Raw genomic sequence first — 14,929 nt, 5'->3', positions numbered from 1 at the left:
TTGTGTCGGATACGAAAGAAAATGTATATGAGATGAACATTACTCTGATAACCTTTTCATCGAGTTACTGTAAGATGATTACTTTCTGTTCTTAGTAAGAATATTTCAAATTTCCATTAAAATAAAATCAATTTACAATACTTTGCACTCGACGGTGGAAACATGTGAAACGAATGCAAAGAAATCAACAAAATTTCGAAATCACAACTGCAGTAACAATACGCTCTTACTTCCGATCCCCAACTGGTCCAGGTCATTAGCTGGCGCTGGGACCGGTTTCTAACAACCCGCCTTCCCGGCTTCAACGCACCATCGTCCACCGGGTGACATTCGCCGTCGGTCAGCCAAGTGAAAACAAGTTTCTCCAGACGAGCACCGTAAACAGATGGGCAGTAGATCATCGATCGCGTTTGGGAGGGTTTTTCCCTACGGGGGTCTCCATGCAGATCGAACTCATGACGCCCGAGCAAGGGAATTTCCTTGCCTTGGTCTTGCGGTGGCATTGAACGTGAGGCAAAGCGGACGAAGGGTACACGGTAATGGGACGGCATTATCAGCTGTTTTCGGTCAGTAAGTCAGTCCGTCCCGAAGCTGAGCACTGGACGTATATAAGCATAGAACATACTCTAGACCAGTTAGTCAACGTACTATCGTCTCATCAAGAAGTCTTACAATACACTGCAATTCCCGTGAGACCTTTCGACAACCCGGCAGCTCTATCACTATCGTATCTGTTGTTTGTAAACAATTGTTCCCCACAGTAGAAGATGAAGCAGCTCGTGTGCAGTGTTTTACTATTCGCCTCCAGTGCCCTCGTGGCACATGGCTACCCGACCGATCTCGGAGCGCATGGTGGTAGTGGAAGTGTCAGTGGTAGTTCCGCCGGTAGTTCTTCACAGGCGGGCAGCTTCGGAGCGGGCTTTCCCACTTTGCCAGGGTTCCCTGGTTTCGGTGCTGTTCCATTTTCCTCACCATTGCTAGCGAGTCCGGCACAGGGAGTGGCCGGATGGAGTCCGGAGTCTCATTCCGGAGGGCTAGTAGGAGGCTTCCCTTTTCCCCAAATCGGCAGCAGCTCCTCTAGCTCTGCATCCTCCAGCTCGTTCTCGTCTTCCCACGGTGGCAAGATGACCGGCTCGCAGTCGCATTCGTCCAGCCAGACCGTTGCACATGGCGGTGCGTCCAGTTCCGGAAGCAGTGCTGGCTCACAATCGATCGCCCACGATCATCACGGCGGTGGCAGTGTTAGCGGAAGCTCGGCCGGATCACAGTCGTCTTCGCAGAATCTCCACGGACACCATGGTGGTGCGGTCGGATCGTCTTCCGGGGCGCAGGCACACTCCGTTGGACAGGAACAGCATGGACATCATGGACACGGCGCTGCCGTCGGTAGTTCGGCCGGTGCCCAATCACAGTCGACCTCCGCCGACCACGGTCATCATGGCGCTGGAGTATCGGGCAGCTCGTCCGGCGCACAATCGCAGTCCGTCCAGCAGGCGCACGGCCACCAGGCGTCGGGAAGCTCGGCTGGTGCGCAATCACACTCCGTCAACGAGGCTCACGGTCACGGACATGGACACGCACCGGTGAGCTCTGGAAGCAACGCCGGGGCACAGTCTCAGTCTCAGTCTGCCCATGCACCAGCACACCACGGTCATGAGGGAACGGGTGGACAACATCAGCAGTTCCACCACCGACAGTCCCAGGATGGCGAAGGATTTGGCGTGCGGCTGAGCACGGATGAATCGAAGGATGGAACCGTGAAAAAGACCGCCAGTGAAGCCTGGGTTTGGAAGGACTAAGTTTAGCAACGCGTAGTATTAGTGACGTTTAAATAAGAGTTTTAAACCTAAAATAAATTGAAAACAAAATTGTTTTACATTCAAATTTTACTAAACATCGCCCACTTATTATGAATAGAAATGACTACTATTATGATGTAAGTTATTCAACTTTATATAGGTATTATTTAAGAAATCTCGGTAGAGAGATCTCTGGTGTACCACAATAATGATGCAATTCGTGCAATATACTTCCTCATGGACCTTCTTATTGCTTTTTCGGTAGACATAATCCTAGAATAAACTCCCCAATGTAGAAACAAACGTTAAGAACATGTTATGACAAACTTCTCTTCCTTATCGACTGAGCCGGCCCCGTCAACCAGATTCACGTACACGAATCCTCTTATCGTCTCGACCCAAGCATGAAAACCAAAACGCCGATAACACAAGAACAAATAAAAACAAGACATACTAGAATCTAGCTGTAATCGCAAATGCTTGAGACTATAGGAACGTGTTTCGGAAAGGTTCAGTCTACTTTGTGCATTGTATGGATTTGTTTGTCTAGTGGGTTATTTCATAGCTTTAGTTTTTGACCGACCGACTTCGAGAAATAAGAATGCGCGCCTTGCTTTTGAGTGCCCTTGCAGTGGGTTTTCTTGGTGTTCTGCCTACCGAAAGCTACCCGGTAGCACAAGGACCACAGCAAGCAACCGGAGGTGGTAGTGGTGCTTCCGCTGGAGGTGCCGGCTTCGGATTCCCTGGATTCAATGGCTTTCAAATGCCTGGTTTCGGCGCTGGATTCCCTGGACAGTTTCCCTTCCCTCAAACCGGAGCTGGTTTCGGCCAAGGCTTTCCAACATTCGCGGGATTCCCTGCAATGGGCAACAACTTCGGTACAGTGAGTGGATCCACCTCGAATGCTGGTTCACATGCCGGCAGCGGCGGTGTGTCGTCTGGAAGCAGCGCGACAAGTTCATCTTGGTCCAGCTCCTCCTCGTCAGGCCAGCAACACCAACCACACGGTGGCATCAGTACGGGCAGCTCTGGAACATCCCATGCAGAGCAAGAGCCAGCCCAAGGTCACATTGGCACATCTAGCGGCGCCGGAAGCTCAAGCCAAGGTCAGTCGAATCACGGCGCCGGTCACGGTACCCACAGTGCAAGCGGTGCTGGTGCTCAATCGCAAAGCGCTGGAGGACACGGTACAACCGGTAGCGCCAGTGGCGCCCAAGCCGCGGGATCATCGTTCGGAGAAGGTGGACGCCACACGGAAGCTAATCTGTCCGGTGGAGGAGCTGGTGAAGTTTTCGGTGTGCGCATCAGCACCGACGAATCGGAAGATGGTACAGTGAAGAAAACCCAATCTGGAGCCTGGGTATGGAAATCGTAAACAGCTCGATCTTTATATGCATTGTAAAGTTATGTTCGGTGTGCAATAAATAGTTTTTCATAAATGTCGAACGATTTTGTATCTTAGCGATTCGCAGTCAATCGTGGATTGTTTCGATCTCAACTAGATGCGTAAGAATAACATTGAACTTATCTCTACCCGATTGTTCACATGGTGCATCCTAATCTCACATGGGTCATAATGATGCTTCGTGGATGTGTTAGCGCTAAGTTGATCACATGAAAAATAAATCATTACTGACAAAACACAAACAACATGATGAACGGCGAAAACATGTTACGACAAACGACATTTACTTATGGTTGCGGCTATGGTCAACACTTTTCATTGAGTCTTATCTCTTACGAAACTTGAAAACCCCAAACGATGATAATCGAGACCGCTAACTTTAGCGAATGCGAATAAGCCACGCAAATCAAACGGTAATCGCCAAATAAAAGGCCTTTAGGAACCTTCCGCGGTACAGTTCAGTCTGCCTAGTGAATTGTATACTTTCGTTTGTCCCAAGGAGTAGTTCATAACTCAGTTCATCAGCGAGCCAAGATGCGTGTTTTACTTTTCAGTGCACTTACGGTGGGTCTTCTTGGAATTATGCCCACCGAAAGCCACCCGGTTGCACAAGGACCACAAGGTGGGCCACCCGCTGGAGGTAGCGGTTTCGGATTCCCTGGATTCAACGGCTTTCAAATGCCTGGATTTGGCACTGGATTTTCTGGACAGTTCCCCGGATTCCCTCAACCAGGATCCGGTTTCGGCCAAGGCTTTGCTCCGTTCCCTGTGTTTTACAATCCAGCGCCAGGAGGACAACAACAACAACAACCACAACAACCAGAACCTTCTGTAGGCGGTACAGGTGGTTCTGGACCGACCGCCACGCAGCAGCCCGGACAAGGTCAAATCGGTCAAGAATCTAGCGGCACAGGAAGTCCAAGCCAGAACCAGCCGATCCCTGGTCTATCGCAAGGCTCGGGAGGGCAAGGATTCGGACCTGGCGTTGGCGGGCAACAAACCGGATCATCTGTCGGAGAAGGTGGACGTCAGTTTTAAAATTATTAGGTTTTCCAAAGAGTCGTTTCGGTGAAAAGGACCCAAAGTGAAACAAGGGTATAAAAGACGGAAACATTCCACATTGAACGGTGTATGTAGTGAATTATAAAATAAATTTCTTGTTAGAATTATGTTCCAAGTATCAATTCAATTAAACAATTCAAATGATTGGAAGGGGCGGAAGTTCAATGTTTGGGGCGTTATTCTACCCTTTTTCAGCTCACGCACCACGAAGCTGACCCCGCGCTGAAAACATAATAAAGCAATTTCTGACGTGCCATCAAACGGTCGTGATGGATCGGGGAAATCCATCGACATTCGTACACGGGCTTATTCGTTTCGATTTGCTGTTTTTGCGGCGAGCCGCCAACTCGTACTGTTTGGAACATTACGCTTCGGAAATTTTGGAGTAACTTCATATTCCTCAATAAAACACGTCAGGTTTCAGCATTCGCCGACCCCTGCCGGTGGTTCCGTTCCTCCGTGACCGTTGATTGGAAAAACGCGAAACCAAGAGTCATAATACGATGACTTTTAATTCTCATTCAATCGCCGGCCAATTCATGCCATCCAAACCTGTTGTCCCCGGTCAGGTTGAAGCCTACGCACCACAGAAAAAGGCTTACAACCCGGGAATCGGACGCTCGTCTCTCAATTCTGCACCAATATCGGTTGAATTTAGCTACATGATCAATATGTAATTCCGCTCGTTTCCAACTAAGCCTCCTCCTCCCGGTGGGGGTCGATTCCCTGCGGGAAGTCGTGAAGTTGCGCCGGTTTGGGTTGATCCGGGTATATATAAAAAAAAAACATTTAAAAAACCCACCACCCTGTGCCCTCGGACTATCGATAAGACCGAGAGGAGTTGCTGCGGCGATGACGCCGATGGCATACGGGATCGACGATGCTAAAAAGGCGAGCGCACACGAACGAACGTACGAACGGTACGTTCGATTGCCAGCATCCGCCATGACGGTCGGTTAAAAGCAGGACGCAAACAGTGTAATTGACTCACATCGGATGGAATAAGCTGGTGTACGGAAGTTTTCACGTGAGATTTCAGCTCCCTATAAATAGAGAAGGGGATTCTTCGATTTCGTTAGTGAGAAAACGATCCGAACAACGCCGTTTGAGCCGCAGATAATCGATTTGCAGGGAATTGCCGAGTCCACAGATAAGGACCGTCATCATGTTGGTGCTGCTGTGTTTAACCACGGTGGTACTTTTCGGAGGAGATGTTGGTAAATATACAACCAGATGGTCCACGATGCCGGTCGTTTCTAATACAACCGTTGTTTTTGTTCCGCAGCTGCAAACGGCTTCAACTATAACCAATATCCGCAGGCGCAAGTGAATGCCTGGAGTCAGGCATGCCGAGGTTTCCAGGCTCAGGCTCTGGCCACGCAGGCTGCACAGAATCAGTTCTTCACCAACACCTTCCCGCATATACAGCTCCCTCCCCTGCCGTTCATGGACCTGTGCTCACAGCCCGGATTCAGCAATGTTGGCGCGGCAGCCGGTGCCGGTTCCTTCAGCCACGGTGGAGCTGGAGCTACGGTTGGTGGGACTTCGTTTAACAATCGGTTCGGTGGTGACGATGGTGGATACGGTGGAGGTGTGCAGGGGGTGAGCATTAGCAGCTCATCGAACGGCCTCGGCCAGGGCGGCACTACGGTGACGCACTTCGGAGGTGGTGGCGCCTCGACGAACTACATTCCCCACAATCAGCCACACGGAGGCAACAATGGTGGTGGTTTCTCGACGGCGAACCGCTTCGGTGGAAGTTCCGGCGGGGGAGTTAGCGTTTCTTCAACGTACGGCACGAATGGAGGCGGCGGTGGTGGTGGATTCGTTACGGCCAACCGCTTTGGAGGCGCTTCGGGTGGAGGCGGTGGTGGCACCACGCACTACGTCTCGACCGGAAATGGTGGTGGCTCTGTCAGTTCGTTTGGACCGAATGGTGGAAGCTTTGCCTCGGCCAGCCGATTCGGTGGCTCCAATGGCGGTGGATATGGTGGGGGAGGCGGTTATGGAGGAAACTATGGCGGTGGAAATGGCGTCGCTGTGGGTAGCAGCGTCTCCTCGACCAGCCACGGCAATGGTGGCGGATCGGTGCAGACAAGCGTCTACAAACAACACTACTAAGAACGACAAACAGTACCGAGTCGAGTTGTAGCGGTATAGTCCTTTCTGTACCCGTCTATAGGATCGATTAGATTAGGTCATCTCTAAAAACCACAAATGTTTACATGAGTCAATAAAGTTTGGTAAAAATAATACACAATGTTTACAGACAAAACCGAGATCAAACGTTGCAGAGCTGTCTGTATTGACCGTTCGAGTGCTCGTGTTTGTATTACGCTTTTTTTAAACTATTAAGTAAATTAATGGATGTTTGTTTCACGTTACAGCGAATTTACATGACGTTCGCACACATTTCAACAAAAATACATCGCAAGAAATAAACAAAAATTTACATTTTTTCCCGATCCAACACCCGGGGGCATAGTTTTGCATGTTTATCACCAAATCGATAAGCGAGCATGTAACATTCGGGCCAGGTTAAAATGTCAAATGTCCTCCAAATTATATAAATTCGAGCAGGTAGAACGTCCCTCGGCTCCATTCGCACTGATCAACATGGATGTAGCGGCGAAAACTGGAGTAGAAGCAACATATTCGACGCAAAAGTATACAAACGTGAAGAGAAAAAAAGAGAAGGAAAAGAAGAAGACGAAAAAAAACATCCGAAACGATAATAACAAAACTTGAAACTCGCGCCGAGATGGACACAACGCGAAGCGAATTGTCTGCGGATCGGCACGACGCCAGAACCGGTTCCCGTAAGAGCTACGTGTGTATGTGACTACAGAAGAAGATGAAACCGCGAAGTTGGATCGCGAGCCCCATAAGAAAGGAACTTCGATGAATTTCTGCCAATAATAGTAAAACGAACCTGGCGGCCAAGAAGATGAAATATCGTAAAACGGCAACCCAGGAAGCATCTGCACGAGAGTGAAAAATAAGACCGTCCTGCAAATACAAAGAGGTTATGCTCATAACCGGTCAAGCTGGTGCTTATTTTGTGTGGACTAAAACGATACTCTGCCTCGGTATCAACTGCACCGATATACTAAAAAGGAAATTTGTGGCGATGATAAATGGAACAGTTTTTGTGTTTCGACTACAACAACATTTCAGTATCTCCCAAACGGTCTTGAGAGACACGCGCCTCAATGCCTATTTGTTTGACCGGCGGCGTTGACCAGCTCGCCCGAGATTGCCGGAAAATCCCGGACCACGAAGTGTGCAGTCCGGTTCCATTAGAGCAGTAACCGTGACTTTGTTTACGCTAGTGTTTAGCCCGACGAAGGTTGCAATAAATTGGGCCAACCCGGTTTGAGCTGCAGATTGTCCCGGGGAATCCCCGAAGAAACTAGTTTAACTGTGATGGTCCGTTGCTGGTCCACTCTGACGGTTGTGTGCAGCATCAGCAGCCAAATGAGAATGGTCAGGGATGTTTTTCTAGTTGAATCTCTTCTTACACATATAAAACGTTTCGTTTTTTCTCCCATCGAACCTTTTTTGGAAATTTAATTATCTATACCATTGGGATTTATTAAACCTTCCCGCAGATTTTAATCACTTCCGCGCGTTGAATAAATGACTTCCGGTTATATAACAGGTTTCTTGCGCCACCCGTTCAAGCCAATAACAATGGCAAATACACACACAAATGATCGATATGTTGAATTCGAACATGAAATTAACCACCAGCGCACCTCAGCTTTTTCTCTACGAATCCGGTTTATTTCTTTCCCAGTCAGTTTTGCTTGATAAGGTAATTTCTAATCAAAGGTACTTGAAATGACAAATTTTACAAGTCAATATTAAATAGTATTTAAGATTCCTACTAACAACAAACGACACAACGTGGCCGATGTGGGATGATGAGTGTAATACAACATCCAAAGACTAGCCCCACAACCTTGGCAAAGGTTATGTTTACATACGCCATCGTGATACTCAACGGGGCTAGAAAAATGTGTAAACAGCTGTGACCGGCGTCGACATCATCGGCAATCATGTGCGAGAGAACACCGATGCTTTTTGAACCTCGACCTTGCCTTATGAATGAGACGGGATTTTTTTCATAAAAGGGTTTTCATTTTTTATTCCCTCATGTAGGAAGTAGAGGTTATTGATAAGTAGAATAAAAACACTATTTCAAAACAAATCGTCCGCTACATTAAAGTATTAATTTTGTTTAGCTTTATGCTGCGAGTAGGAAGCAAAATTTATTGAATAGAAGTAAATAAATCTACCAAAATACTATATCAAGAGAGGTTTGAGTCCGCTTTGTTGCAAGATGCATGACTTAGAGGGCATTAGAATAGGGCTCAATAATGTAATAATTGAAACGACAACACTGCGAATAAGAAACAATACCTGGAATTTGTTTTGAGATACATGTATGGATGTACGTGGGTGACAATCGTCACGGGTATTTAAAATTAGGATTAATTTTTCGAATTCATAGTTTTACTCTATAATACATGACTTGTTAAACCCTTCCGTACTCCTTTGCTTATCCAAATAAAAGTCCTAGCGTCGTTTCTAGGAAGAGGTTTTAGGGAACCGTGTTCAGTTGCTGATTATACAACCGTTCACAAAAAAACTCTTTGGCTTGAAAAGCAAACGAACGCTTTCTCCCCAAATGTCTGCGCCGGCCCTATGATGCAGACAAAAAAGGGGAAAAAACCAGCTAGTTTATACCAGTTCTTTTGATTTCCGAAATCGGGCAACTCACCCAAAATAAAAAATTACATCAAAAACAAAATTATGGCGACCGTGTTCGAAGCTTCTGTCCTGTAGCTTTGTGCCTTCTGCAGATTACCATTTTCACCTTCGTTCCCATCCGGTTGACTCCGCAACGCAGTTCGCGGGTCTGCAAACATTTTATCGGCCAGCTCCCAAAAATTCGCGCGATGGGTCACACACATGGGTAAATAAAACTCGGTCTGCACGCGTCGCTTCGGCCTGCCGGATGGATTGGAAATGGGAAAGCGTTGATGTTGGTTTTAACGATTCTTTTTTTTTATTTTAGAAAAAGGGGAAGTCCACCCCGTCCAACATCCGACATCAACCGAAAAGCCGGTTTTTCAAGACCAATGTTGAGATAACAAATTAAATATACTGGAAGGAGGCAGAACAGCGCTGAAGGGAAAAATAAAACTCCATCAAAATCGTTAAACATATTTATTTACGAACGAGCCGCTTCACGGCACATTGTCACCACACTAAATGGCCAATGATCTGCACCGCGACACCCGCCCGCCCCACACTTCCCTCAAAACATTGTTCCCCCTTTTTTTTGTTTGGCACCCACACCAACAGGTAATGATAACAAACAAAATCTCGCGATCTACGCCTGTAAGATCTTACTCGAGCTAAGCATCGTCTTCGAGGAAGAGACCGTGTGTGTGTGTTCGGTGTCTTTGGTATGTGGTCCTTCCGGGAGTTGGGCATGTGCGGGGCGGGAGAGGGGGGGGGGGGGGGGGGATGGAACGATTTTTGGACTAAATTTACATTTGCAACGTTTGCGCGAAGACGACGGCTCGCCAGGGCAAACTGTCCGGAATTGGAACGAGAGGTAAAACGTGTCTGCCATCGTGGGAACGTGGCAAGACAGAGGAAGGACGTCTAGGAGCGCCTGTCGTGTGACAGTGCGTAGCTGTGTGCGTTCGGCTGTGATAGCCGGGTCGCGAGCTTGCGCACGGCGGAAAACTGGTCTTGGGACGATTTGATCGTTTCTTACCCAAAAACGACAAGGCCCCGGAGGAGTTGGTGGCTAGGTTCATCTTCAACCGGTGGTGGTGGTGGTTTTTTTTATGAGGTGGTGGGAGAATCTCGGGGGGTATGCCGAAGAGGACAAGACCGGTGTGCGGGTTGAGTGTGGGGACAGTCTTGATACAATATATAAAGCACGCAGTGTCCCATGGGGACGATATCAGTAACTCCATTCCAGTTCGCCAGTAAGCATCCCCAGTGTTTCTCGCCGTTCTTCTTTTTTGTCGTGTTGTACGTGACCGAACCGAATTCAAGATGAAAGCTATGGTGTGTGCTCTTGCCCTGGCCGCCGTCCTGGCCGTCGCCAACTGTGCCCCGTACGAAAGTGAGTCATCGGTTGTGCTCCGTGTGGCGCCCGGCGATGGGATCGAACGTTCTCTCAACCCTCCCGCTTTTCCACAGTTGCCTACCTGATCCCGGAGGATGCCACGGTGGTGCGTGTCGCCCGCTCGCCCCAGTTCAGCGGTAGCGCGGCCAACGCCGGCGCCCAGTCGTTCAACGCCGGCGGCTTCCCCGGCTTCGGTGGATTCTCCGGCTCGTCGGCCAACGCTGCCTCGCAGTCGTTCTCGCAGGGCGGTGGCCATGGAGGCTTCGGTGGACTGTCTGGCTCGGCTGCCTCGGCCGGCGCCCAATCGTTCTCCGGCGGTGCCGGTGGATTCCCTGGCTTCGGTGGATTCTCCGGATCGGCCGCCAACGCTGGCGCCCAGTCGTTCAGCGGTTAAGTTGAATGCCTCCCCCCCGAATGGTGACTAGGTCCCGATCGCTCGGGTCCGTCGTTTCCTTGACAGAATTCGCACACGGAGAACCAACACGAGCACGAAAAAACCAACTGCAACGCAAACAACATCCGCGTCGCAGTTAAGCGCCGAACAGGAGAGGAAGGAAAAACATAACCTCAACACCTTTTTACTTTACTGACGGCCAGGATTACGTTCTAGAAATCGGTAGTCTGTACAAAATACACTCAGAAACACGCGAGAAACACATAACACGTTGTTGAAAACAGCAAAACAACGATTCATAAATTTAATGTTACGGAAGAAAAAAAACATTGAAATTTCCCATGGCACTCATGAGACTTTGAGGACGTTGTCCGTTCCGAATGGCATTACTTAGCGACGGGACGACAACTGCCACACAATTTACACGTACAACAGTAAGTCAGCAAACTGACGGTGGTTGATTGTGATACGTTTGGATAAATAATAATTTCATTGCTTTATCTTATTTGAAACACAAAAATCACGTGCGTTTTATTATTATTCTCCACCGTTGGTTCTGCCGTGGGTCATCTGAATCGAAAACAATCGGACCATAACCGTTTTGGGTGTTTGATCCGAATGGCGTGAGCTTGATGGCGCTTGCGAGGTATCGTTGATCACATCGCAACAGTCTGGAAGGTGAACATGAAGGTCGCCATCGGGGGTTCGTCGCTTGCTGATCGTCCAAGTCTTTCTCATACCAAAGGTTTGTCGCATACGGAATGACGAAATCTTTCTCACGGCGAAATAAAAAATCTGTTGTTTTTCGGGTAAGTAATGGAACAGACTTTCGGCTGACAAAATTTCAATTTCTGTAACAATATAATCACATCTATTCATAATAGAAAGACTCAGTACATATGCTGTTCAACAACACAATTACAACAATCGCCCTCTTAAATTACAGTTAGAGGTGACGTTGTTATTAGATGGCAATAGCATGGAAAGCGAGCGTAGGGAGGGCGAAAGTGAGATGCACTCTGCTAACGCGTTAGTTTCCCCTATAACGCTATACTGTGTTGCTAAGGATACCAAGGATGCAGGATGGAAGGGGAAATTTTCCTTGCGCTCTGATTTTTGGTAATCGATGGTTACTTTGATTATCGATGATTACTTTGCCGGAAAATAAAACAAAGCAAATCGGAAATCTGCTACACAATTTCATTCATAGTTTGTAATAGACTTTTTTTTCGAAATTTTCGAATTTTTTCGAAAATTGCAGTTACTCATGGGAAAGGTGGTGCTGCAACGTGATGAAAATAACCAACGCAGAATAAAATCAACAATAAAACTACATCCATAAGGTTGAGCCCAGTAAACGGGCCTTTTACCGGGCCCTGCAAACGGGCCGTGTTACCGGGCCACGTAAGCGGGTCCTGTTAACGGGTCGTGTCACCGGGCCATGTAAACGGGTCCTGTAAACGGGTCCTGTAAATGGGCAATGTAACCGGGCCCTGTAAACGGGCCATGTAAACGGGCCGTGTTACCGGGCCCTGTAACCGGGCCGTGTTACCGGGCCCTGTAAACGGGCCGTGTTACTGGGCCCTGTAAACGGGCCATGTTACCGCCGTTTACCGGGCCCTGTAAACGGGCCGTGTTACCGGGCCCTGTAAACGGGCCGTGTTACCGGGCCCTGTAAACGGGCACTGTAGCCGAGTCCTGTAACTGGGTCCTGTAACAGGGCCGTGTAACCGGGCCGTTTTACCTAGTCCACTCTAAAATTGCGCTTAAACGTAACGTTGGCATTAGATAGCAATAGCGAGAAGTGAGCGAGCGATGGGAGGGCGAAAGTGAGATGGACTGTGCTGACGCGTTAGGTTCCCCTTTACAGCGTAGAAATTTCCCCTTAACCGCTAGGCGGTTGCTAAGGGAAACCAAATACCGTATGCGTAAAAATGTTTGCACCACCGTGTACCCCATGTACCGTATGCGTAATACTGTTTGCACCATCTTACTAAAATAGTTTCCGTTTTCTTTGGGCATACAAAAGGAAATGAAACGTTTTCGTGATTTTGAGGACAATTTCGAATCGAACATTGCATTTACTCTTGGGAAAGGTGGCAACGAGATGAAAATAACCAACGCAGAATAAAATTAATCATAAAACTACTTCCATAAGGTTGGGCCCAGTAAACGGGACTTTAACCGGGCCCTGTAAACGGGCCGTATTACCGGGCCCTGCAAACGGGCCGTGTTACCGGACCCTGAAAACGGGCCGTGTTACCAGGCCATGTAACGGTGTCCTGTAAATTGGCCGGGTTACCTGGCTCTGTAAGCGGGTCCTGTAAACGGGTCCTGTAAATGGGCAATGTAACCGGGCCATGTAAAAGGGCCGTGTTACCGGGCCCTGCAAACGGGCCATGTTACCGGGCCCTGTAACCGGGCCGTTTTACCGGGCCCTGTAACCGGGCCATGTAAACGGGACGTGTTACCGGGCCCTGTAACCGGGCCATGTAAACGGGCCCTGTAACTGGGACCTGTAAACGGGCACTGTAACCTGGCCCTGTAAACGGGCCCTGTAACTGGGCCGTGTAACCGGGCCGTTTTACCTAGTCTTATTATAAAAAATCCTTAACGTCACGCTGCAAATCCTAACGCTGCTCCTACTTGGATAAAGTGACGCACTAAAATCGATGCAAAACCACATCTTTGTATGGAAATTCTCTAAACGCTCATCCCATTGCATTGCATTGATCGCCATAGCAATCAGTTTGCTTGGGGAAAATGAAAGGATCGCTATAGCAACCACAGTTGACCTGGGGAAACGTGCTCGATTGGAGAAATGGAAAACTGGTTTTTCAAAATGTTTCTAAATTTTGTAAAATGAAAAGAATAATGACGCCGTTTCCGGGCATTATGCGTTCGATTGATCAGATATATAAAGGAAATACCGGATGAATCTTTCAACATGGTTCCAAAAAATGTGCATCAAATCCGTGTTCAACATGCACGGGCAAGCTCAATTGAATCACTTTGCTGTATCTTTTCTAATACTGGTAATGCACGAACAATTCTTCGAAAGGTTTAAACAAGTTCGAAATGTCACAAAAAAGTAGAAAAATACTTAAAAACAAGTACATATGACAGAAGTGGAATTTTTAATCGCGATCAATTGAACAGGCGTTCACAGTGGCCTAGAACTTCACACGAACGAACGAAAGAATGAAGGTATTGAGTAGACACTTTGAAGCAAATATATTTTTAAATTGATTTGGTTTGTTATGGGACAGTGGGACAACCATTAAGTACCTATGGTTTGGTAAGTACCATTTTGTTAACAACGGGATTCAGAAAATCATCATTCTCACGTGATTTTAAAGTTGAGCATATTTTTCCTTGAAAATACTGTACATACATTTTTTTTCAAACAAAATTAGACACGGTTTTTAAATATGCAATGGCCTGCAGATTATCTTTCTCATACCGGGATTTGGATTTTGCCTCTCTCAGTTTGATACAGGTTCAATCTTTTAACTGGACTGAGGCTTTACCACAACTTTAGTAGATTCTAATGCAAATTCCCCTTTCATCAACATGGGCCCGTGTAACCGGGCCGTTATACCTAGTGTAATAAAAACAATTGTGTGCAATAACTAAATAGTTTGATGGGTCATTTATGGCACCTCGATTCATCTTTCTATGGTATCGTCGGTGATTGCATCAAAATTATAATGCTGAAAATGCGGTAAATGTGACAGGATACAGGCTGGCCCCGGTTTTCGTCGAACTCGGTTTTCGTCGTTAGACACATCGTTCGAAGCTGGTTTATAGTAGCGTGCTTTGTTCTTTGCTCATACGAGTCAATACATTTTGTATGACAGAAGATTCGAACATGGACTCATAAACGAGTGGTGCAGAATTTCCGCTCTTTTGCTCAATCAGAAATATATTTCAATTGCAGTACTGAATGTATTATTGTAAACCTACACGGCATGGACACCCAGGAAGTAAAACGGAGTATAAAACGTTTGATGGCCATTGATTTGATGGCAAGACTCTATCATATCCCCTGCCGAGAATTGAGATGAGGTGTATGTACATCTGATGATCGCACTCTTTCGTTGACACTAAAAATC

At 47.5% G+C, this 14,929-nt stretch overlaps 4 protein-coding genes across 4 annotated transcripts; all 4 read left to right on the top strand.

Moving 5' to 3' along the window:
• The first annotated feature begins 702 nt into the window (after positions 1-702).
• LOC131259041 (keratin, type I cytoskeletal 9-like) lies at positions 703-1,872 on the top strand. The gene has a single exon (XM_058260454.1). It carries the CDS (start codon positions 768-770, stop codon positions 1,797-1,799), a length of 1,032 nt encoding a protein of 343 aa, XP_058116437.1. The 5' UTR covers positions 703-767; the 3' UTR covers positions 1,800-1,872.
• A 47-nt stretch (positions 1,873-1,919) lies between these two features.
• Positions 1,920-3,174, top strand: LOC131259372 (keratin, type I cytoskeletal 9-like). The gene is made up of 2 exons (XM_058260852.1): positions 1,920-1,936; positions 2,463-3,174. Exons 1-2 carry the CDS (start codon positions 1,920-1,922, stop codon positions 3,172-3,174), a joined length of 729 nt encoding a protein of 242 aa, XP_058116835.1.
• A 612-nt stretch (positions 3,175-3,786) lies between these two features.
• On the top strand, positions 3,787-6,389 carry LOC131259363 (uncharacterized). The gene is made up of 2 exons (XM_058260841.1): positions 3,787-4,231; positions 5,552-6,389. The coding sequence occupies exons 1-2, from the start codon at positions 3,787-3,789 to the stop codon at positions 6,385-6,387; spliced, it is 1,281 nt and encodes a 426-aa protein (XP_058116824.1). The 3' UTR covers positions 6,388-6,389.
• A 2,323-nt stretch (positions 6,390-8,712) lies between these two features.
• Positions 8,713-10,814, top strand: LOC131259353 (pupal cuticle protein 36-like). The gene is made up of 3 exons (XM_058260828.1): positions 8,713-8,722; positions 10,292-10,417; positions 10,495-10,814. Exons 1-3 carry the CDS (start codon positions 8,713-8,715, stop codon positions 10,812-10,814), a joined length of 456 nt encoding a protein of 151 aa, XP_058116811.1.
• Positions 10,815-14,929: the final 4,115 nt, after the last annotated feature.

Source organism: Anopheles coustani, chromosome 3 (genome assembly GCF_943734705.1).
Source record: "Anopheles coustani chromosome 3, idAnoCousDA_361_x.2, whole genome shotgun sequence".
NCBI classification, from domain to species: domain Eukaryota; kingdom Metazoa; phylum Arthropoda; class Insecta; order Diptera; family Culicidae; genus Anopheles; species Anopheles coustani.
This window is presented reverse-complemented; position numbering and strand designations above follow the sequence as displayed.

Excerpts from the sequence above, each read along its gene's own strand:
- LOC131259363 (XM_058260841.1), top strand. The coding sequence starts at position 3,787 with ATGCCCACCGAAAGCCACCCGGTTGCACAAGGACCACAAGGTGGGCCA. Across the intron at positions 4,232-5,551 it reads ATCTGTCGGAGAAGGTGGAC|CTGCAAACGGCTTCAACTAT; the intron begins GTCAGTTTTAAA and ends TTTGTTCCGCAG.
- LOC131259041 (XM_058260454.1), top strand. The coding sequence starts at position 768 with ATGAAGCAGCTCGTGTGCAGTGTTTTACTATTCGCCTCCAGTGCCCTC.
- LOC131259353 (XM_058260828.1), top strand. Across the intron at positions 10,418-10,494 it reads CAACTGTGCCCCGTACGAAA|TTGCCTACCTGATCCCGGAG; the intron begins GTGAGTCATCGG and ends GCTTTTCCACAG.